The sequence below is a fragment of the Hoplias malabaricus genome, chromosome 1, assembly GCF_029633855.1.
Source record: "Hoplias malabaricus isolate fHopMal1 chromosome 1, fHopMal1.hap1, whole genome shotgun sequence".
Lineage (NCBI taxonomy): Eukaryota > Metazoa > Chordata > Actinopteri > Characiformes > Erythrinidae > Hoplias > Hoplias malabaricus.
The window spans coordinates 78,305,628-78,331,622 of NC_089800.1; the positions used below are offsets into that span (position 1 = coordinate 78,305,628).

A 25,995-nucleotide genomic window follows, 5' to 3' on the forward strand; every position below is an offset into this window, starting at 1 on the left:
GCAATAAGAAGGGAACACGTTGGCTTCAGATATTTAGGCCTAATATACACCAACCTCTCATTTTCTACGGAAACTTTGCCCCTTGGAAGTATGTTACAAGGTGTAGTGGTAAAGAAATGGGACAAATCTTCAAAAACCTGATACGTTGTCAGTGGTTAGCTCTGCCAGTCTGCAGTGATATCAGAGGAGCGCTACAGTGCTGTAACCTTACTGCTGGACTTAAATTTAGGGCATCGTACGCCTTCAAAAGCGTTCAACAATCATGTATCATCACCCACTCCTCACTCATCTTTAAATATAGGGATAATATATGGATAGGGCAAAGTGGTAGGGGCAAGGGGTGAAATGGGATTCACCCTTTGTTTCTTTCTGAGAAACCGTCCTGAGACTAGTAGAATATCTGCTTTAGCAGCAAGGCCCCAACCAACCGTCGCCCTTTTTTACATTTCCTTATACAGCATTAAGAGAACAGGTGTAGACTGTGCAGCTTTAGTGAAAAATTCTAATCAGACTTGGCTGAGCTCTGTAGAAATCTACCTCTTCTTTCCCTTTGAGGAGGCAGTTTTGGCAGGAGGAGCTATCAGAATGATACAGAGTTGGTGATAAGGACTGATAAGACCATTGTACACGTGTCAAATTGGCCCACTACAGAAACTGAATCCCAAACGCTATTATCAGCTTAATACATAAAGGTTTTATAGCAGCTATCAGACACACTGGCCTTTATCCAGCCTGACAGCACTTGGCACTGATCTCTCAGCCTCAATAATACTGATACAGTTAGTAGACACTGACAGAGGTCAGACTGGACTGATATGTGTTTATGAGGTCAGGAAGACTCTTTGCCAGTTTTTTTTTTTTTTTTTGCTACTGTGCAAGCATGGGTCCAAAACATAATTTCCGCCATCAGACACATTGAGATAGTGTGTGTTCTCAATGGAAAATTGTAAAATCTGCTGTAACAGACTGGACAAAAACACAGTACATGTACATATCTGTAGACACTCCTTATAATTAGTTAATTTATTAATTTTTGCTATTATAATGTGCACCTGTTATGGACAGAGACCTTCAACTGTGTACACACAGCATGTATAATTTTCACAGACCAATAGAATGGGACAAGCACCTGCAAATGTGCAAATAGTAGAATGCAAAGTATTGGCCAGAGGGTGTATAAAGCCACTGGGCTGGAGTGAAGAGGCGCAATGCAATACCTTTGAGATGACATGGAGCTCTAGTGCTCCATGCTCTAGTGGCTGAATGCCATCAAATTCTCTCAGAAATGTTCCAAAATCTAGTGTAAATACTGATACGAAGGGGGAGAACATACTATCAATTACCACCCTTCATTTCAACTTTGTTGTTTGTGTCAAGATGTAATTGATCTTTATTTACTTTAAATAGGCCTTTAAACTTAATCTGACCCCTGCTTGACGCTGCACCTGTGCCCCTCGCCTTAATGTCCAGTTTTATGACAGCTGTTAGACACACAGAGTAGCATTTGAACTTGCCTTGACCTGACACACTGCTGGTAATCATTTTTTTTTGGTTGCCAAACAGAAGCCAAATATACCAGGTTTATCTTTACAGGGAATTGTTCTCTGATTGGACTTTAAGATAGCTAATAGTAAAAGAACGTTTAGCACACACTCACACACACGTGCATTGCACTATACATGTTAGGAATTTCCATAATGATAAATGTAGCTAATTAACACTACCTTTATTTGTCTGTAATCTTAACTGAACACGCATACACACAAACACACTCACCAGCCGAAGCAGAAGAGGGCCAGGTAAAACCCCAAGAGTGTGGCCACAACATGGCGGATAAAGGGACTGGTCTTGCTGGGGTGAAGATAGAGCCGGAACCAGCAGGCTGTTAGCAGGGCAAAAAGCTGGCAGACCACAAAGTTCACCTAGGAGACAGAGTGAAAAGGGGCATGAAATAAATTCTGACCAATACTGGAAGCGCATTGTCTGGTCAATATATATATATATATATATATATATATCACAACATGGCGGCACGCAGCAGGTAGTGTCACACAGCTCCAGGGGCCTGGAGGTTGTGGGTTCGATTCCCGCTCCGGGTGACTGTCTGTGAGGAGTTGGTGTGTTCTCCCTGTGTCCGCGTGGGTTTCCTCCGGGTGCTCCGGTTTCCTCCCACAGTCCAAAAACACACGTTGGTAGGTGGATTGGTGACTCAAAAGTGTCTGTGTTGCCCTGTGAAGGACTGGCGCCCCCTCCAGGGTGTATTCCCGCCTTGTGCCCAATGATTCCAGGTAGGCTCTGGACCCACCGCGACCCTGAACTGGAAAAGGGTTACAGATAATGAATAAATGAATGAATGAATATCACAACATGAACTGTTTCAATAACAGAGATATGACAATGACCATTGGGGCGTTCCCATTATTGACACAGAATAGACAATCATTTATAATATATTTCCTTGTGATTTATTATAAATAAACAGCTACATTTCTGTGACAAATCCCTGACATCTCCCTGTCTACGTCATATTACTGAGTGACTCGCTCCCACACCTTTGTTCACACCCATCGCTGGTGTTGCAAAAGCTGACACCACCTCAGTGGCTGTTATCAGTGATGAATGATGGTTGGCTGATATCCTCTCTCCACGTGGGCCCCTACAGGGAGTGCACCAAATCACGGTGTGGAGAGGCGTAGCCAAGTCAGTTTAGATAAAGGACCAGCCACATGCTCACACACCCATACCATCCTTAGTGCCGCTTTCAGCCCGCTGAGTCACTCCCCTCTCTTCACAACTCTATTCAGCCACTGATACTCAAACACTCAGTTAAAGTGCTGTAATAGAGTCGTAGATAAGATCCAAGATGATTTTGGAAGTAACAAAGTACTGGGAGCTGTGGGTTACACTGCGCATCTTTATAAAGGCTGTGATACAAACCTGTGGTAGCAGCATTTAGAGTTCATCAGATGAAAGTGTAAAAAATTTGAATTAATAACACAAGGATTTTGATAAACAAAGGAACTACTCTCTAACATTATACGTTCTCATATTTAAGAACCTTCCACCTCAGCATCTGAAAAGCAGATGAGGGGTTGGTGCCCTGCTCATGGGGACTTCAGCTGTAAATCCTGAGGGAGGTAAAAGCACTGTTTCTTCACTCCTCATCCTCATTTATGTCATCATGCCTGAGGACTGAATTCACAACCTTCTATACAGTGTCAATTTTGGCAGCAGATTTTGTTTTGAATTTTAAAAAATTTGTCTAGTTTTAGTCACGTATTCTAACGGTTTTACTATTTTACAGGTATAATTTATTACTACATTTTATAAGCAATAGTTTAATAGTTTTACATCTAAAATCACGTGAATCTCTAAATTTGACTCCCATAGAATCAATTCTTTGAGCATCGTATTCCTGAAACTGAGCTTTTTCCTGTTTCTATTTCCTTGTCCTTCAAATCAGTTTTATTCATAAATCCTATTGTCTTATTTCTCATCTTCAAATTCATTCATTCATTATCTGTAAGCGCTTATCCAATTCAGGGTCACGGTGGGTCCAGAACCTACCTGGAATCATTGGGAGCAAGGCGGGAATACACCCTGGAGGGGGCGCCAGTCCTTCACAGGGCAACACACACACACACACACTCACACCTACGGACACTTTTGAGTTGCCAATCCACCTGCAACGTGTGTTTTTGGACTGTGGGAGGAAACCGGAGCACCCGGAGGAAACCCACGCGGACACGGGGAGAACACACCAGCTCCTCACAGACAGTCACCCTGAGCAGGAATCGATCCCACGACCTCCAGGTCCCTGGAGCTGTGTGACTGCGACACTTCCTGCTGCACCACCGTGCCGCCCTCATCTTCAAATGATTATTTTTATTTAGTTCGTTGTGAAAACAGGTTGTCAACGAATACACTTTGTCATATTTATTTAACTAAATGAGCACTACTTCCATCCCAATGCCGCTTCTCTAAACATTCTCTCTCAGCTGAGTCAGCCAGGACTGTACCATCCATCCTTAATATAGATCACACAAGGTCATGCATTTCTCCATTTGTTCTCAGTAGCATCTTGTAATCATTACAGCAAAAGACTACACCGCGTATCAGCTACAAAACTCCTCCATTAATTCTCTTGACTCGTGCGTTCTTGAAACAGACTGAGTCTAGCTCAAGCATTCACTTCACTCCTGCCTGCTCTTTATCTTCCAAGTACCATATTCACCTCCTATCTACACTCACTGCTTATCTCTCAGGCTGAGAAGAGCCGAGACACTTACTCAACAGAGACGTAACCTATCCCACCTTAATTAAAATGTAGTTTCCAGAACATTCCTTAAACTAAGTTTTGTTGAGGTTAAAATCTTTTGAAAAAGGATGGAGAAAAGTAAAATAATTAGTAAAAATTTATTAACCCAATTCTTTTTTAATACTAATGTAATACTAATGTGGTGGTGGCATGCTAGTGTGTGTCAAGCAAGTATACTGGAGTGGATCAGACACAGCAGTGCTGCTAGACTTTTCTAAACTCCTCAGTGTGTCACTGCTGGACTCAGAACCATCAAGATTCAAAAGTATGCAGCTGCCCCACACTGAGCTGCAAAAAGATACTGTCCCTGACTTTACATCTACAAGGTGAACCAATGAAGTAGGTGTGTCTATTAGAGTGGACAGTGAGTGGACACAGTGTTTAAAATCTCCAGAAGCACATACTACTTCAAATACAGATCAGATAATCAGATTTCAGAGCCAGATTCATCTAATTCAAATAGAAAAGCAGTGGTTGTTTCTTTGTGACAAAACAACACAGTTCTGCGGTCTTAACTAAACATCTGTGATGTACTTTGGTCAAAGTACAACAAGGAACAAACCCCACAGCAGCATTCTCCCCCTGTCTAAACAGCCCTGTTAGGAACAGCCAGTTTCAGCTCCTGTTCCTTTAAATGATAATGAGCCGCTCGTTGTTCACCCGACCCTGAGCTCACAGCAGTGAGGAGCGAGGAGCAGAAGCTCTGTTATTTTTTTTCCCTGTTTTCTTCTCAGTTCACATTTGATCTGTTTTTTCTCAGTGCTTTTATTTCTACGATAACTTGTCTGTGAGGAGTGTGGTGTGTTCTCCCTGTGTCTGCGTGGGTTTCCTCCGGGTGCTCCGGTTTTCTCCCACTGTCCAAAAACACACATTGGTAGGTGGATTGGTGACTCAACACTGTCCATAGGTGTGTGTGTGTGTGTGTGAGTGAATGTGTGAGTGTGTGTCACCCTGTGAAGGACACACGCTGTGACTGGAGAGACTCGGATGAAGGGGCGGGACAATTCTACAATTCTAAGGTTTTTGCACTCGACATCAAAGTACATTCAGAACAGCTGGTTTTATCACATTTCTTTGTTCTGATTAAGGCAGTTCCTTATGTTCCTCATGCTGATGTTTTTTTGGAAGTTTACTTATCGAGGCAGAAATGTAGAAAACATAAGCATCACGTGCTGACTGTGAGGGCAGGGTGGGTGCAGACTTCTGATGTATTGAGTAACAACACAGACTTTCTTTCTCCCTCCAGATGTGATTGCAGCTTTAGCTGAACCTGTGTGTGTGTGTGTGTGAGTGAAAGAGAGAGAGAGAGAGACAGAGAGCAAGAGAGACACGTTGAGAGACTGATGTAATCTTGTGGCACTGAAAAACAAGTAGAGATGAAGAGTTTAGATTGTGTTTACCCCTCAAAACAGACTAATGTCAAAAAAAAGGCCTGTCCTGAAACAGTATCTGTGTAGTCCGAATCCCCCCCTTAACCCCACCACCCCAGCATTTTCCCATGATCCTTTAGTCGCTCACTCTCACAGTCCATCAGTTCAAAATGAAACCTGTGGCCTAATGCATTCTGCTCCTATGCCTGTGCTATTCATCACTCTATACTTCACTCCAAGTGAGGGCCCCACTACAACGGTCACAGACAGGCTCATTTCATCCTCCATTTCTGCTAGTCACGACACACACACACACACACACACACACACACAAGGACCTACTCAGTAGTTCTGCCGAGCTGAAAGAGGATGGAGCAGCAGATATCTTGTACATTAGTAGAAATGAAGAGGTAAGCAGTAGGCACTTTTTAAATTCAGCCATTTAATTCGTACAAGTCCTGGTTATTTCAGTATTTAAAAAAATATTATTATATATTTAAATTTAAATAACCGGCACGGTGGTGCAGCAGGTAGTGTCGCAGTCACACAGCTCCAGGGACCTGGAGGTTGTGGGTTCGATTCCCGCTCTGGGTGACTGTCTGTGAGGAGTTTGTCTGTTCTCCCTGTGTCCGCGTGGGTTTCCTCCGGGTGCTCCGGTTTCCTCCCACAGTCCAAAAACACACGTTGGTAGGTGGATTGGCGACTCAAAAGTGTCCATAGGTGTGAGTGAATGTGTGAGTGTGTGTCACCCTGTGAAGGACTGGCGCCCCCTCCAGGGTGTATTCCTGCCTGCAGCCAATGATTCCAGGTAGGCTCTGGGCCCACCGCGACCCTGAACTGGAAAAGTGGTCACAGATAATGAATGAATGAATGTATATCGTCGCTGTCCAAAGAAAAACATGTCCATTTTTGTCAATTTTTACTTTACTACATCATTTGAACACAGCAGCTGTCCTTCACATTGTGTGAAAATTCCATGACAAATGGACCAATAGAAATGCTCCAAAATTACTTGGATTTTAATCTTTTACATTGACTTCCTTTAAAGGTTAAGAAGGTTTTTATCTTCTGTTGAGTGTTTATGAAAGTTTTATCAACCCCTGGTCGCGAGAGTATCCCCTTGTTCCTCACAGGCTCACAATGGAACATGGGTAATACCATTCAGAAAAGTGTTGTCTGATGCGGACCTATGAGAGGGGCCCCTCACGTGTGTATAGGGGGCGCTAAAAACAAAAACTACAGCTTTCATAAACATAAGCAGGGACTCAATTAAATAGTATAACACTCCTGTATATTTCAGAAGGCTAGATGTTTGTAAAGACCCCTCACTCTCCTTGGCAACGCAGGGCTGTACATAGGATCTGTTTGACGGCTGAACAATCGGTATACAAGAGGCCTTTTCTTTACAATAACCATGGAACTTACTGTATGTGCACAGTTATAATTTCCCAGCATGCAAATAGGTCAGCAGAGAAGCAAATACAATAGCTTTGTGGGGGTCTTTCTTGTGCCTCTCTAATCGCTTAAAGCATTGCTAATAGATGGGACAAATCACATGGACAGAGTTGCATTCACGATAAAGGCAGGCTCACACTTGGCATTGCTATTGGCTCGGACTCGCTGCTGAAGACTATGGCTGCATTATAGCAGCATGAGGTCATGCCCAAGCCCTTCCACTAACGGTCTGCTCAGGGTCAGATTTAGATCCAATCAAGCATAACCAGAGGGTGCTTACAAAAGCTGTTACTAACTCTCTATATTCCTTTAAAAATAAGAACCAGAATTGTTATAGTTAAGGCATTAGAATATTAAGATCTTGCTAGAAAATAAAATACCTTCGGGTGTAATTGAACATAACAAATATTCCTTTTTTTCTCTCAAAGCAAACCTAATCATACAGAGTTCAAAAAGACATACTCTACTTATATTTCGTAAGTTAGCACAGTCCTGGTTTTAATGAAACCTCTGTGACCTGCTTTGTTCAAAAGGAATAAACACCACAGCAGCGTTCTCCCCCAGTCTAAACAGCCCTGTTGAGAACAGCCACTCTGTGTTAACCCCAACCCGAGCGCATAGCCGTCTGGAGCGGGGAGTAGAAGCACTCAACATCAAAACCAGCAAAATGAATGGCTCATTAACTCAAGTTTTCTGATTTTGGCAGCCCACAGCCCAAACTGACTTGGTTGTGTTGTTTCACAGTGTGTGGGTTGGTAGGACCCAGATCCCTACATTAAGGGTTACATGCATTGAACAAGGGATCCACTCAAACCAGGAGACACATGTAAAAATTGGCACAACATACAAATAATGACAAAACTATTAAGGATTTATCTCAGTATATAGCAGTATATTTTATAGTGTAACTTTAGTTGTACTTGTTTGATCTATAATTCTTCACCAAGCACGGTTACCATAGTGTTCAAAAGGGTGTTTTAAAAGGCATTGAAAAGCTGTATTTGAACAACAGGGCTACAAATGTTAAACAAATATTTACCAAGGCTAGATCTGAAGCTGCAACATTCACCAAATCCTCCTTTAACCCCAGGGTCCAGCACACAGAATATGACTGTTTTCATATTCTCTCACTGTAACATACAGTAAGTGACGAGCTGGCCTTCACCCTGTGCACCTTGTGGAAGATTTCAAGGGTGAGACTAGGAAAATAAAGTAGTGTTGTGTACGTAATTGTGATATTAACATAACTTTGACAGCCCCAATTTAAATAATATTTTAATGTCAATTACATATACACACCAAAATATCACAACATCTCCAGACTACGAAGAGTTAACATGCTCAGTTACTAAGATTAGGACTCGGGACTAGGTGCATAATGTTGTTACCAAATCCCGTAAACTCATTTTTGGAAACAACAAGAAGGGCATATACATAAATAAACGACATCGACTGCAGACTTGCGCTGCAGATCCCTGTTGGGGAAATAAATAGAACGCTAGACATCATTAATCTCAATCTCAGAGGGATATAAAGTCCAGAGAGAAATGAGAGCTGACAGCTTCTCTCTCTCTCTCTCTCTCTCTCTCTCTCTCTCTCTCTCTCTCTCTCTGTGTGTGTGTGTGTGGCCTCATATGCACTTCACCTCATCCCAGCCGGAGCAGCTCCCTTTCTTCATATGTGTCAACGCCAGCTGAGCAGCTATATTAAGCCTACAGAGCCAGTGACGCCAGCCAGGTTCTGACCCAATACAACACTTTCTTTCTACCCAGCTGGCCCTGAGAGCCTGCAATTTTCACTTTGTACTACATCAACGAGACCCACACAATTAACAACATCATGGCCTGTGAGCATCCTCAATGACTGCCATTCACATGACCAACAAGCATTAAAAAATAACTGTGAAAAAAAATGCAGTCATTTATAACCACATTAATAATTCATCATTGCGCTTTTGATATTTATGATATACCTCAGACAAAATATGTAGACAACAACTAGAGTATTTTGTTCGTACTGCACAGGCCTGAGCAGAGTAAAGAAATTCTGCTTCAAGTCCATTTCTACTTCTCCCTTCCCTCTTTCCAAAGACTCATTATGTTGTGTATTATGCCCTTTTTAGTTATTACACGTGTAAGCAGGTTTTCTCTATGAGAAAAACAAACATGCTACACCCTGTGGTACACAAAGATTCAAACCTGACACTGTTGTGTATGTAGCAGTAGCAATAGCAATGTAGCAGTAGCAATGTAGTATTAAATCATGCATACTGAATGCTAATATTGCAATGTAAAACACTGTGTGGGGGCGGCACAGTGGCGCAGCAGGTAGTGTCACAGTCTGGTTTCCTCCCACAGTCCAAAAACACACGTTGGTAGGTGGATTGGTGACTCAAAATAAAGTGTCAGTAGGTGTGAGTGTGTGAGTGAATGTGTGTGTGTGTGTCACCCTGTGAAGGACTGGCGCCCCCTCCAGGGTGTATTCCTGGCATGCGCCCAATGATTCCAGGTAGGCTCTGGACCCACCGCGACCTTGAACTGGATAAGTGCTTAGAGATAATGAATGAATGAATGAATGAACACTGTGTGTGTACACACACACACACACACACACACACACACACATAGCAGTGTCTTTCTGAAGCAGTTGGAGAAATGTAAGATAAATTTATAAAAGTTGGGAATTTCTGGAAGAGTGTAGGACTGACCATGTTTATCTGTCTGTATTAACCACCTATTGTTTTTGGTGAGGGCGGCACGGTGGCGTAGCAGGTAGTGTCGCAGTCACACAGCTCCAGAGACCTGGAGGTTCTGGGTTCAACTCCCGCTCCGGGTGACTGTCTGTGAGGAGTTGGTGTGTTCTCCCTGTGTCCATGTGGGTTTCCTCCAGGTGCTCCGGTTTCCTCCCACAGTCTAAAAACACACGTTGGTAGGTGGATTGGCGACTCAAAAAAGTGTCCGTAAGTGTGAGTGGGTGAGTGAATGTGTGTGTGTTGCCCTGTGAAGGACTGGCGCCCCCTCCAGGGTGTATTCCCACCTTGCGCCCAATGATTCTAGGTAGGCTCTGGAACCACCGCGACCCTGAACTGGATAAGGGTTACAGATAATGAATGAATGAATGAATGTTTTTGGTGTCAGCACAAACAACCCAAAATGTGGGAGCACACCATACAAACCTGCAATCTCCCAGTGGTAGATTGTGCCATATTTACTATATTGTGCACTGTTTTTGGGTTCTGCCATTGTGTATGTGTCTGAAAACAGTGCATAATTTTCAGCGCACTAAACAATCCCTCTATGTACCACAATAAGTAATGTACAACTGATGTACCCTGACAGAAAGTGGATACCCATAATACATTGCTATGTTTGTCCGTATGAGTTAGTGTCCAAAACCATTCACTACCCTCTAGAGTCCAGCTCGCTATTATTGTGCATTATGTAGTGAATAATGTAGGGAATAGTGAGAAGAGGGCCATTTTGTATAAAGCTTTAGATGTAGCAAGTCTACACCTTTATATCCTTCCGTCCCTGCCTCTATTTAAACCCACCATTCAACCGTATCTTGAAAGGCCCAACCGTCAAGTTGATGGAATTGGTTCCTTAGGTATATGATGTAATAAATCCTCTCTGTCTGTATCTGTGTCTTTTGAAAACTGAAATTCTCAGCCATGTCACTGACCTACTTCACAGTACGTCTTCTAGTCTATAACGATACCACACGCTAACAACGTTAACCTATTTTATTTCTAGTGGCAGTGTTGTTAGTTGAAGATATAGGATCATAATGAAATGATCCCAGAGTTGCTACATGTTTCCTGAGACAGAAAAAATCATCCTGATTTTAATCAGAAAGCACAGCTACTGACATTATTTCAACCTAAACAGTTATGCCATTGGCTGAGTCATTTTTTAAATAGAGCTTAAACTAAATTCTCTGACAGATCCCAGTACATGTTGCAGGCAAGAAATGGACTTGAAAAAAACATCATGAGTCATCAGCAGGCCTTTCTCCAATCTCAGTTATCTGTGGAACCAGAGAAGCATGACATTATTTTGGCAAAACCCAGATGCACACTCGCTCTTAGAAGAGTCTGTGTCGCACCGCTCTAGGGCCTTGTGGTCCTGGGTTTGATCTTCACTAAGCATAATAATAAAAATTAATTATTTATTTATTTTAAATGACCCTTTACTGCCTTTGTGTTACAGAATTAACCAGGTCTCAGACATAGAAGTCAGAATATCCAAATGAGAGTGCCAGTTTTATGTTAAAACAATAAAACACGCCCAAGGGTGCAAATGTCTTACAATGAAATTGATAAAGTAGAAAAAAAGCAACATCTATAATTCATGGAAAACATTGCAGGCAATTTTGTAAAGTACAAAAGCTGCCTTCTGTTGCACAAGCCCTGTACACAAAGGCCTCAGGACCGAAACAAATATGTAAACTTCAGAAGCAATCAGTGAGAGGTCTAGTCATGGTCTACTAATAGACAGCAAGTCAAACAGAGTGTCTTTCGACCAGCGAGAGCTCTCTAGCACTTTCTTTTAATCGACTTGTAAGTGTAGCAGCACGCTGCAATCAATCCCATTAGAGTAAGTGACATTAAATCTAAAGCAGTTATCTGTGGTCTTTCAGGGATTCAGAGAGATATCTCTGGAATACTATGTTAAGGGTAGTGATGGGTATTGTAACAGGCTTGTGATTGATATCCATTCACATATAAGGAAATGTCTCATACTGGTCTGGATTTAGAGAGCACTGGGTCCTGGGGAATGGTGGGTTCAATCCACATCTCATGTCACTGTCTGTGAGGAGTGTAGTGTGTTTTCGCTGTGTCTGTGTGGGTAGGTGGAGTGTCCATGGATGTGAGTGACTGGGTAAGTGTGTGTGGTGCCCTGTGAAGGACTGTCATCAGAGAAAACTGAGATATATTTGGGATTATTATAAACCTTATCCTGTATCAGCAGGCCCCACTGATTATTTAGTGGTCAGAAAGAAGGAAGTGTAATAATAGCCAATTCCGACATTTCCGACAATCCTAAGGCACAGGTCAACATGTTCCACTAATGCAGTGAATCATTCTTCAGGGATATTCAGTCATGCCAGAAGACAAACACTTACCTAAATCCACAACCTGAGGTCTGCATTTATAAGATTTTAAAAGCACTCTGAAGCAATTTCCTTTTCTTTTAAAAACAGAAATCACAGCTCACAGCTGAGTTGAGAACTGTTGCCCAATTACCACAACCTTCCCACATCGGATATCCTCATCGTCATCAAGCTTCCCCTTGCAAACTACCAGAAAAGCGATCTTGTCAGGAGCAGCCAAGCATATGCAAGGAGATGACGGCCAGTGGGAAATGGATCTTGGCATTGGGAACACAAAATTGATCAAAAATATTTAAAGAAAATATGAAAAAAAACTATTTTTGAGTGCATTAGCACATTATTTGGAATCCGAGGCTCCTTCCAACTCATAAAACCCATACAATAACCCAGTCAGTTTCCTGTGGGCTGCCTATTTATGCTTTAGCATCAAACCCAGCTGTAGGCAATGCATTGAAACAGACCACAACTATCTGGCCACCACAGTCAGACAGACATTGTTTAAGTTGAACAAACGTCCAGAAAACTGAACTCCTCTTCTCCTCACTACAGAGACCACGGAGAGTAGCAAATTCACCACCAGAGATTTCCTCAGGTGTAGTTTGGATGACATGAAATGAATAAAAACATTGAACTTAGGAAATATACAGGCATTTTCAGAAGTTGAACATGTCTGAAAACATGCGATAAAATGAGCGATATGTATTTCTTTTGTGTCTAACGTAGGTAACAGACTCTTTCGATTGGTCCCACCTCCTCGTTTGAGCCTCTCCAATCACAGAGCTGGACCGTGCTAATCAATAAATTCAGAAGAAACTAGCATAGAGAGGAAATAGAACTGTCATTATTTCATTCATTCATTCATTCAATCATGCATGTACTTTTGGATAAATAAGAACAGAACAAATTGATTTTCCTGATGGAACTCGTGACAAATGCAGTGATCTATTTATTCTTATGACTTACCATTTTCAAACTGCTTGATTTTTAAGTAAATATTGTTGAATAAAATGACAATTGTCCTACACAACATTTACCACAAAATGATCAAGTGCAAGAGAATGTTAATGTAAGTAATGTTAATGTTAATGTAATGTAAGTATTTAAATTACAATTATAAGTTAAACAACAAAACGGTTTAAATCTTATTTGAACAACTAATATCAAAATACTTAGAAACTGGTTTAACCCAAGGCATATTCTTAAAGTAGCATGTATCTACTTGGCCATATACACCGCAGACCTTTGATTAACCCAGTGAAACAGTTCTGAGGGATGCCATGCCTGCTAGAGAGTGGGCATGGCTCCAGTAGGGCAACCCAAGCCAAACCTAACTTAATCCTCTTGCATAACTTCCCCCATACTTGGAAAAAAATGCACATGCAGCTTTGTCTCAAAATCCACCAGGAGTGTTTTTCAGAGGAGAGATTTTCTAAAGCAGGGCAAGTTTGCTTAGAGATTACCTTCTATGAAGGTATAAAGAGCCCAGCCTTGTGAATTTGATTCTCACATTCTCTCTCTCTCTCTCTCTCTCTCTCTCTCTCTCTCAATTTGCTGAAACAAGCTGAGAAAGACTGTCAGAAGTGCAGGTGTTAAACTGAGTGCAGTAGAAAAGTTATTGCTATGCATGTAGCAAAGCCTAAAAAGTAACTTTTTTGACACTATGGCACGGCAAAAAAAAGTGAGCAGCAAAGTGGTGAGTAGCATAGAACCTTATCTACACTGAAGGATCACTGGATTAAGAATGCCACCCAATTGGTGGTTACATCACCGTACTATAAGTGCACAGCAAAGCAGAACGTAACATTTACATGAGCGACAGCTGCACTTGTGGTCTGCTCCTGTACCATGGAATCTCAGGTCTACCAAATCCCAAAGGTCACACAGTGGCTGGCCACATGCGGTTGAGCGTTGAGTGTTGCTACTGGTATCACAGCAACAACGTGTCACAGTGGAGCAGCTCGCCCACCAGTACGACAACAGGCAATCACAATAAATTTTGCCCATGACCATTCGATGTACCCTGCATTGAATTGGGTACAACAGTTATAGACCAACAGATGTGCCTCTCTCTACCACACATCATTGCATCCAATGACTGGCATAGGCCAAAGAAAATAGTGAATGGACATTGGACATGTGGAAGCAGGTGGTCTAGAGTGATTAGTCCTGTTTCCTGTTGAGTCACACCGACGAACTGGTTCGAATCTGGTGGAAACCGTAAGAAGCCTCAGCTCCTGGTTGCAATGTTAGAGTGCTATAGGTGTTGTGAGTGTCTGGGGAGCATTCGCTTGTTCATCGTTTAGATATCCTACTACAATCCTACAATGGTGAACACTACACCATTCTGCACTCTGCCATTGCCCCCAAACTTTCCTGACTGCCACCTAATTGAATATGTTTGGGATTTGCTGGAACAGAGTGTGCCGTCCACTCCCAGTCAAGTTGAGTATGAGGGATGTTCACCAACTTGTGGAGTATGTTCACTAATGTCTGCATACTGTAACTAATCAAAAAGCTGGACCGACCAGTTATTATCTATGTGTTCCTGATTCAGTGATATTTCAGTGTAGATGCATAACCCTCTAATTCCCATAAACGAGGAAGAAGCCTGCTGGGTGGAACTGGCTCAGCCTGTAGCAGCTGGCCCAGCTGCATGCTTCTACCCCCAGAAACTCACTTGTCTCTGGTCTCAATATCACAGCAGTCAGGGTCTGCTCTGTCTCCACTCCACATCTGACCAGTGGCCAACAGGTAAAAGCCCTCTTCTCCTCTCCTGCGTGTCTGCAGGGCTGAATGGCATGCTTCTGAGTGTATTTACTGACTGGCTCAGCAGGCATTTTTTTAAAATAGATCCCGGTGTGGATGCAACCCACATGAGGCCAGAGATAAGAAGAAAGAGTTGCAGAAATTATCCCTGAACAAGCAACACTTTCCCTCAAGCTTAGATCTGAGCTCCTAGAAGAAGAAGGAAAGAAAGGAAAGCAGCCTTGTCGTTTCCATCAGGATGCAGGCTGCTGTAGCCACAATCCACACTCTGCCCCAATCATATCTTCAAGAGTCAGTAGCACCGCTTTTATATCAGCTGTGGCAAAAAGGAAGGCCTGAGCGGCCTTGTCAAAACTGATTAAAAAAAAACAAAGTAAACAAGCAAGAGAGTGAGACTTGTAATGTGTGTTTACGTGATGTCAGTGTTAAAATTCACTCCAGAATCCAAATATCATGAATGCACCCACACAGTGAATGGACCTGAAAATGGCTTACAATTGAGTCTGAAAATACAAAACTACAATCGAAATGTTCCGCCTGTCAGCGCCAATATTTAGCAATCCAAGGACAGATGATTCACACTTCAGTCCCTGAGGCCTTGCTTCCATCTATAACTGCTCCAGCTGATGCTTTGCACATGCTCAGAATGCCTCCAGAGAGAGGCTAAACACAGAATTTTTGTTATCACACTATAGGAAAAATGTGGGCTGATGCCAAATACCTGAAATGTTTCATTTGCATAACTGCCACTGTCAATGTAAATAACCAAATATAGGCATTGACAAAGAGCCAAAGTCAGGACTAGATTAACATGAATAATAGTTATGGAGAAAAACAGGTAATGCATATGAGGGACCTCATAAATGTGGTAAAAATAATCAATATTTTAGTGTAATAGCCCAGCCCTACTCTCTAATCTAAGCTCTAAGTTTTTTTCTCCAATCTTTATCTACAGTAACCAAATATTGTCATCAAATATTGATTTGAAATATCTTTTTCAACTAGATATAAGCCAGTATAATTCCAATATGACCCCTACTGTTGTTACACTTTAACAGAACGGGCTGTTACCGAGTGGTGCGTTTTTGAGTCTCACTTGGCTAAAAGAAAAACGACTATGACTACTACTACTAATGACTACTTCTGACTATGGATGTCCCAATCCGAACCTGAGGATCGGTAACTGGGCCAATCAAGGCATTTAATAATTGATCGTTATCACCTTTATTGACCTTGAACCTAGGCCTTATCTATATTTTAGCAATGTATGTTGCTATTCAGCTGTCTAGCGTATACATTGGATTGATTTTAACAACAGCAACACACTGTTGATACTCCATATTAAATGACTCAGATTGGGATTGGTGGCAAATAAACTTGATCGGAACATCTCTACTTTTGACCCTAGAATTTAGGATCCAAAAGGCCAATTCCTTGATAGAAGTAAACAAAGTACATGTATCCTGAACTATGTACAGATAATGAGAGGGGCCTCTTCGAGAGCTGTTTTCCTCTTCTCTATTTTGTAGCCATAGGGCAGAGCAGAGACTTATACAGACAGAGTCAAAAAGGAGGACTGCATGCCTGCTGTAGTTGAACATCAAACACAGCCTCTCTCACACAGAGGACTGTAGACAGAGACAGCTTGATCCTCAGTGAGACAGGGAGGGAGTGGTAGAGAGACAGCAGAGAGAAAACCAACCAAGTCGGGTTTCACTTAAGGCATTGCAACGTTCGTCTCTGCTTGAGACGCTAAGATCTACAAATAAAACTGATTTCTCACGTCATCAACCCTCATAAATTCATTATCGTAGGCAAGATAAGAATTCATCAGTGAAATGACAAAGATCAGACCCTGATACTTGTCAAGCAGATGATACAGAATGTAGTATGCTACAGCTGCTGCCAGTAGTATTCAGCTTGCCATTTCTTGGCAGTGAGTAGACATCCAAAGCAGTGGTAAGAAGCTTGAAGCAGTTTGTTGTTCTTCGAAAAACTTTCCCGGGCACAAAAGGCTCTTGTCCTGAGCAGCAGGACCTCCACTACTCCAGTAAATGTTGGCACAACAACCCCAGACTGTGTGCCTGGCTATAAATAGATGAGCAATCAGGATTTAGCCACAGGACAGTGTGCTTGCATCCACCCTGACCCACTCAGAGCAGACAGGGCACAGCACAACCACAAACTAGGGAAAACAGCTTTAATTTAAATAATCCACATGGAAATCTTAAGGAAAAGGTAGCATTTCTGGTGGTTCTTGTTGAATTTAAATCAACAACACAGCAGATTCTCCCCTGTTCAGAAAACCTGTTTCAGCACCTGTTCCTTTAAATGATAATGAGCCACTCACAGTTCACCCCAAAGCAAGCGTAAAACAGTGAGCAGAGAAGAGCAGAACCTCTGGATTTTAGCCAATTTTGCTCTTTCCTCTTCATTCAAATTTTCTCTGTCTCTACTCAGTGTTCTTATTTCTCCATGAATGCCGTTTTTGGTTTCACACTTGTCGCTGTGCTCTCACATAAGCACGGGTCCAGCACTGTGACTGGAGAGATTCCAACGAGATCTAAAGTCTCTGCACATGATGTCAGACGTTGAAATAATAATAATAATAATAATAATAATAATAATAGTAAACATTTTTAAACATACATGAATTAAAAATTGACTGGGTATGAAAAAAATTTACTAGTGTCATAAAATCAATGGTCACATACAAAATGATGGCAGATATAGACACAGTTAATCAACTATCTAGCATACACAAACAAGCTAACCTGATATTACGTGTGTTGGTTTGCTTCGTGACGACTAGAAATAAATACTAATGTTAGCTACTTGCTAATTTGCAAAATCATTTTGATACACAGTTTAGGAGAAAATGTACTAGCTTTGTAACTGTAACAAAAATGGCGTAACAAACTATCTAGTGATCTAGATAGTTAGCGCTCTACTGAAGCATGATTAGCTGTCCAGTGCCATTACGTTAGCAGTTTTAAAACAGGTGGTGGCTGGCTTCATATATCTCAGAAGAAGCATGTGCTTGCCTTTACCTTCCCAGGGCAACGGCTTTGTGGGAAACTTGGGAAGACCTAGCTAGCTATTAGATAGAATTTTCTAATAGGAAATTATATCCTGGTTAGGAGGTAAGTAAGGTAAAGTAAATACTTAAGAATTGATTGTTGCATGGATAATCTGGGAGTGTGAGAGCACCGACAACACAAGCCTAAACCTTTCAATCAAGCTTTGGAGCTGATTGGTAGCCCTTCAATATTATTATATGTTTGATATTTATAACTGATTTTCAAAATCCTGTAGGGTGCACCAGGCTTTAGCTTGGCAGCTAAATCTGTCATAGGTACTTGTAGAATTAGCAGTAGCTTTAATTTCTCAGCCATTATTTTTTCTAAGAAGCAAATTCAGGTTTGCCGCTAGCAATATAATGAGGCTACATGCTATTTGCTGTGGAAACTTGCCATGACTGAAAGCCAAGTCGAGCCAAGTCTCCAGATCTTGATTGACTGGATGTTATTGGTGCAAATCATTTACTACCAAGTCATACTCACTGACCTCATCGTTAAATAACACCACTTGGAGACCGTGCAGGTCATTTCTCACAATCTCCGAAACAATATTTTACATCCTGAGGGCAGACGCTTTGTCCTAAGTCCCAGAGTAGGACGAAGTGTCTGTGTGTAGAGTGTAGAGTTGTGTGTAGAGTTTTTAAAAAAAAAAGGATGGCAGCTTGCTAAGTGCTTGGGGTCACTCCTCAATCATCTTCACTGAAAGCTTTTTAAGTTGAATGCAATATGGCTTATGGCAGACTCTGATTGCAGTTCTACCACCTTCTAAGCCCTCAAAATGTTCCCTTCTGCAGTTATAGGACAATAACTCAGGAGCCAAATGAAATGTGATGCAGAGCTACCCTTGAAAGAGGAGGAAGAAAATGGCTCAAATGTGCAAATAAGCACAAGCGACAGTGTCAAAATGCGCAGTCACGTAGCTAAGCCATCAGTAATGTAGGAGATGATGCAACTCACCACACGGCCTTATCTTTCATCACTTGGTGCTTTCGCTCAAAGCCTGAATGGCTGTTTCATTCAGAGGCTTTTGTATTTTCCAGCCTTGTGACTCACTCAACAAGAGGCCAGAATGTGTCCCATGTGTAAGACAGCTTTGAATGTTCTCACCCATGGCACTTAGTGTGTCTCTTTGTCTTGCTCTTTGACTGCCTTTCTCTAGCTCACTCCATTTTTAATGCAATCTCACCTCTCCATCTTTCTTTCTTGGTCCCTTTCGCCCCTGTCAGAGTTCACCTGAGGGGACCCCGTGCTATATATAGACGTACTGTAAAATCTGCTCCAGCACAGTTACATCTGATGGGAATTTCAAACAGCTAAACCTTGGGCAAATTTTGGTGCACAGTCTGGATAAGGACAGCTCTAATCATGGCCCATTTTGTCTTGCCAGGGGCACTGAACTGTGCCTGTTGTTCCAGTTTTCCAATCCACCAGTTGGAACTAGGTTAAGAAATAGGTTTCCTGCGCATACGAGAGAGGAGTCATTTGGACGATGAAACCTCAGGTTCGTGCCAATATTGGAAGCCAGGTTTTTGAGCTGTTTGTTGCTAAGAGACATCACTAATACAACACAGACCATCAAGCCAGATCAGCAATGTCAGAAAGCAAAGGGCTTGGCCCAGGATCAGTTTCCTACTCACATTAGGTGCATACTTTAAGGCTAAGTAGCGTCAGGGGCATCATCAGGAGTTGTAACATTAGTCACTATGTTGTCTGGCAACCTACCATTTGTATTCATGATTGTTTTCAGCTTCATCTTTATCCCTTTTGAGGTCATAGCTTTCAGAGTTTTATATTCAGTCTGTTCTCAATATTATTTTGTACAAAACATGTACTAAATATGATTGCCACTCATAATATGTTTATTAATTATTTCTAGGGGATGTTTTTATGAACGGCACTAATTAAATACTTAATAATTAAAGCCTTAATACGTAAAATCTTAACTTTAAACTTAACCAAAACATAACTCTAATCTCCAAAGTGACAGAAACTGAACTGTTCAGGGCTTGTTTAATGCTATTTCTAACATTAAACTCTAACCCTGTACATAACTGTAAACCTAACTCTCACAAACAGATAACAGCACTGTTTCTGTAGCTCTCCTTCTGTAACATAGCCGAGAGTTTGAATGTATAGTGAAACAGCACCTCCTGTGCATGGGAGTTTGAATGAATCAAAGGTAAAAATATTATGAATTTTCAGGGTGCCTTTTATAGTGATATATATATATATATATATATATATATATATATATATATATATATATATACGCAAGAGTAGCAAAGTAGTACAGAGCTCTTCTTTGCAATGAACGAGTAAGGTTCAATAAAATGTCCACATTGCAAAGACCACACAAGATGTTTTAAAGGGAACATATTCTCCCAATTTCCCACAAGTGAACACAGTTCTGTGTCTTAATAACATGTCTGTGACCTGTTTGATCATAATATCACAAGGAACAAACACCACATCAGAGTGTGTTCCACTCCTTTTAAGCTCGTCATTGCACACTCACATAAATATGGGTCCAGCACTGTGATTGGACAGACTCAGATGAGGGGGAAGGGCATTTCTAAAGTCTCTGCACTTGATGTCAGAAGGGGAGGAAACAGCTACAGGACAGGAAACAAATCAGAACAGCTAATTTTATCCTTTATTTATTTATTTATCCATCCATCCATCCATCCATTCATTATCTGTAAGCGCTTATCCAATTCAGGGTCACGGTGGGTCCAGAGCCTACCTGGAATCATTGGGCGCAAGGCGGGAATACACCCTGGAGGGGGCACCAGTCCTTCACAGGGCTTATTTATTTATTTATTTATTTTATTTTATTTTTTTTTACTTAGGAAGCCCACAAAAACTGAGCAAAACAGCTCTAAACAAACAAAAATCTAATTCAGCACTGCAGAAACGGCACTATGTAACTTTGGAGGAGGGTGAAAACCCACTTAAACTACTGGGCATTAGCCTGATTATGACCCAAGAGAAAGATACCTCTGGAGATACCTCTGGAACTGACCAAATCTAAGGTTTTAAGACCCACGGGTTAAAGGCAAAATTAATGAACCCCCGGGCAGTGGTCTGATTGTTTGTGTACTTTTCTAAATCTGTGTTAATCAAAATGAACCTTAGCTGATGAGGCAAGGAATAAAGAAAACAATGCTGCAGTACAACAGACAAAAATCAATAAGAGCTTGTCATTCCTGAGGGGGGCAGTAATTAAAGAGAGAGGAGGGCCTGGGCTTCCTCTGAGAAATTAGAGCTTAGCTTCTTATTCCTGCTGGGGACCACAGGGATGAAAAAGGCAGACCCTAGCCCTTTCCACACGGCCACTCACTATTTACAGAGAATCAGATCCAAAAGAGTTATGCACGTCAGTCACAAATATCATTAAGTTTGCAGTTACAATTTTTTACAGGGACAATGAATCTCCTACCAACCCACAAACAGTGAAACAAGATCACCCAGCATGAGATCAAATGATCCATTCTGATTTCACTCTGCTTCTGACATCAGGACTTAAGAATTGCCCCAACGCTTCATCTAAGTCTCTCCAAACCCAGCGCAGAACCCACATTTATGTATTTCGTGAAAGCAAATATAAGGTTAAACAGATCAAAACTAACACAACGAGTGCGGAGAAATTAGGGCACTGACCAATGCAGGTCACAGACGTTTCTTGAAGTCCTTGGAATTGTGTTCACTTGTGGAAAAGGTTGCTTTCAGTTCTTGGCAAATTTGATGTGGCTTTTTTTATAGTTCATATCAATATCGGAATTATATCGTATACCAAAATTAAGAAATATACCGTGATATAAATTTTGGCCGTATCGTACAGCCTTAAATTCCCATTGGGTCCAGGCTGAATGTTAAATCTGTATTGAATCAAACCATTTTTCTTGTTCAACATGCAGATTAATGAATCAAGTAGACTATTTATGGCGGTCTACATCAGTGTGTACAATCTCAATGGCAATTATTAGCTAATAAGACATAGTAAAATATCCATAAATCATTACATGTGCCATGATTTCTATACAGTAACCACACAGTGGGTGTGTAAAACATATAGCTGTGTACTCCCTTTACAAACATACACTTTGTGAAGTGGCTTGATTACACCACTCACTTTAAGAAGGTCATGTTAGAAAAGAGCCACAAGAAAGTAATTACCAGGTACTAACACTCCTTGATGCATCATATTATTTAAAGCAACACTAGGCAAGATTTGTTATTTTTGCTCTTGGGCTCCCCCTACAGTTGCAGAGGTTATTTCATTTTTTCATCAAATATTAAATTATTTTAAAGCTGTTATTTTAAAGTGCCTATACTACATACGGTTGCTTTAAGGCTATTCTGGTGAATCTGCTTCAACCAGAAGTATTAGCATCCCTTCTCCAGTGAGTCACCAGTTGAAACCCCAGGACTGTCAGGAAATAATGGGGGTGTTTGGGAAGGAACTGTGCTTTCTACTCCCTCAGCATCCATGGCTGAAGTGCACCTGCTCCAGTAATTAGGATTACTGGATTACTAAACACTTCTTCTTAAGTATATTTGTTCATTCTGACCACATTATTCCTCCTGACTTTATCCCCGAGGCATCATTAAGCTACTTCCCAGGTTTACGCCTATTAATCTAATCTGATCGACTTCATAAACATGATGAGTAATAGTTCTATTAATAAGCCAGCTGTGATTAGCATAGACTTTTTGTTTGCTTTCTCTTTATTCTTAGTCTTTTACTTTAGGGGAAAAGGCATGCAGATCCAAAAGTGCCTCCCTACATTCCAGAGCTGATGGGTGGGAGATCTCACGGTGCTTTCCTACCTGTATTTGCATGAGAGTGACAAAAGAGCTGAAGAAGCCCAGAGGCGCATGCTAGCTGCTGGGAGAGATTCAGTGCCAAAGGCGTCTGCATAAAGTGGGATGTGATCCCTTCTCAGAGCTGACGGACAGTTGACGTCCAATGAGTCACTGGCACGACAGATCGGACCCTGATAACACCCATGATAATAACTGCTGGGCTATATATTGAACCATTACTCATCCCATTACAATGTCTGTCGGGTTAGACAAATAAACAAAGCAAGTGTTTTCATGTGGACAGGAGGCCAAAACACAGACAAAAACCCTTTGTTTTTAAAATGTCCAGATCCTTCTGGATGGGGCCTTATATATAAATATTCTTCTAATTATTTTAAAGTGCATTCAGTGACGACATAGACCATGCTTTGGCAAGTAATGCAGTCCAGACCGAAGCTGAGTGATAGTTCTATTCAAATCTGTGGCCAAATATTGATAAATTAATGAGAACACAGAAATCCAAATTTTTGCAGAGGATTGTGGCAATAGATACATGCACAGCTAATCAAGGTAATACGGTAATAGATTCACTGAATTAAGCCAGTCCCATTGTTTGTTACCCTGCATGGCAAGTTCACTAAAAAGAGCAAGACCACCTGGCCTGCTCCAAAATAAGAAAATCTGCACTGTAAAAAATGTCCGTATTTTAACGGTTAATGTTTACATTGTATTTGCCGTTTTTATGTGATTTTTATTTTACAGTGTGAGGCTTTTTTTACACTTTTTTTTCTAAAAAATAAAATGTATTTTATTCTGAAAATGTGATTTTCATTACTTTTCCTTTTAATATCGGCCTTATGTTTATTCAGCGGGGGTGGCTTTAATTGGTGAATAGAGCTGGGTTTTTTATTATTCTGTGCCACTGAGTTGACAACTGACCCCCATAGTGTTGTGGTATGGAGCAGTAAAGAGGCACCATCAAATACCACTGGGATGAGTTGGATTGACGTTGAGTATGTGACCCCAATCAGACCATGGACCGCAGATAAGACAGAAAGTTTTATTCAACTACTGGGAACACTGCCAGTTTGAGCTTTAAGAGTTATTTTTAAGAGTTTTCAGCAAGGAACGGTGCATTTCTGGGGCCGCATTCAAAGAATCCAACAAAAGTCAGGGCAGTCCTCAGCAACAGGGTTCAAACAGGGCCTGCATTGTTGGCACAGAGCCACACTTTAGGACATATAGTTTACAAAGCAGAAGAAAGAGATTGTGAAGGGGATATCGCTTGTATTTTCTCACACTGGTGAGCTGTTGATCGTCTGATCTCAGGCCATATCAATAATATACAACGCAGGCTGAAGAGTGAGGTGAGACACACCCACAACACACCTCCAAATGAGGCTGAGATGGATGGTCTGGTTGTCAGGTATTTGTGAAAAACAAAAAGGATTTGTCAGCTTTTTTCAGGAAACACTTGCCTGACAACTACTAATGACTGCTTGCATTATTCTCAATCATCTCACTGACTCATAGCAGGTCTGACAAACAGACATTCAGTCACATGAAGAGCACCAGCAAGAGGAAATGAAAAGGAAAGCCTGTTGCTGCCTACAGTGTTAGAAAGTTTACATGTAGGGCAGGGGAAATGTGCTTTTAACTCTCTTTAAATGTAGTCCCCATCTGGTCATCCATCTTAAGATTGAGAGACGCTTATTATTTCCAACAGAAAAATCTCATAAAGCTTTAAAAATGTTTTCAAATCGCCCACACTTTCTGCATCCAACCCTCTGCCACTCACCTGCAGCTTGAAAGCCCCGCCCTGCAAGCTAATTGGATTGATTCCGTAGGGTTGTGACATCAGAAACCCTGATTGTTTGCATCTGTGTTTTTTGAAACAATGCAGTTTCAGAGTCTAAATACTCAGCCATGACGCATTTTACTCATGATATGTCTTCTAGCTTAAACTTCAATAAATAACACGTCTAATTCCTAAAACACTGACCCAGATAGCAAGTTAGTTTGTAATATCTGTTATTTAAAAAAAAACTGCTCATTACTGAGCTGCATTTCCAGCTGTTTATATCAAAAAGACATATCAATATGAAGGCTGTCAGTATCCAGAAACATTTGTGAGAAAATGTCCAGTCCTAAATGTTTCTAATATGACAGATCTGCATAATAATAGTTTAAAAATAAGAATTGTTAGCTTTCGCTATTTTAATGTATGTATTAATGGCTTTTGCTAACTGTTTATACTCTAAAATATATACTAATGAGACATTAAGGTCCAAATGGTCCACTACATAAGATTTGACGTGTTTAAATACACACTGTATGTATTACATCTTTATGAAACATGACCAAAGCCCAGAGGAAGGGCTGTTAAACCTGAGGTAAGTTACAGTGGTATATTTCTGTGTCTTAGACGTTATCCCGAGAGTTGAACGTTATTCTGCATCGAGACTGAACAACTGAAGTTGGGCTTCTCTTTTTGGAATCCTCCTTTCCACCTTAAACGGTAGCGCAGTTACATTCTGGCGCCTCATTTAAGGTGGAACTGCGAATTCCAGTGCGAAAGACTGCCTCGGCTTTTGGTAAACAAACATGCCGTTGACATACGTAACACGTTTACGTTTACCTGGTCCAAGGGGAGGTCTACCATCTCGCTGATAGGCTGCAGCAAAGTGGAGCCCGTACACGACGTCGTTTCCGTAGCCATCGCTCTTTATGGATCCTCTCGGGATCCCGACTCCTGTACAGTTAAATCCCCTCAGAAACCTCTCTCTGCTTCTCTGTCTCTCTCCTGTACACACACACTTTCTCTCACTCTCTCACACACACACACACGCATACACACACTCACCCACTCACACACGCTGTCTGCGTGGTTGCGAGAGGCGCAACAGCTCAGTCTCTCTGTGAACACTGTAGCCTACACTCTTTAACCTGGAGGTGGAGTTAACTGCCCATCCTCTACTCTACATCCAAACACCGCCCAGTTTCATTCCCCACATGCCTCCTTTTCATCTCATCATTTCTAAATAGAGCCTTGGAGAGGTCGCAGCGTTGGCCACTACCCAGGTTGCGC

General features: G+C 41.5%; 1 protein-coding gene across 1 annotated transcript in view; it reads right to left on the reverse strand.

The window, feature by feature from the left end:
* The window catches only part of mboat2a (membrane bound O-acyltransferase domain containing 2a), a 48,247-nt gene extending 22,447 nt beyond the window's left edge, over nucleotides 1–25,800 (reverse strand). The window contains exons 1-2 of the mRNA XM_066684309.1: nucleotides 25,546–25,800; nucleotides 1,777–1,922 (exon numbers count right to left, since the gene is read on the reverse strand). Coding sequence (XP_066540406.1) covers nucleotides 1,777–1,922; nucleotides 25,546–25,626 — 227 coding nt within the window. The 5' untranslated portion in view covers nucleotides 25,627–25,800. The remainder of the gene's footprint in view (nucleotides 1–1,776; nucleotides 1,923–25,545) is intronic.
* Between the last annotated feature and the right edge of the window lie 195 nt (nucleotides 25,801–25,995).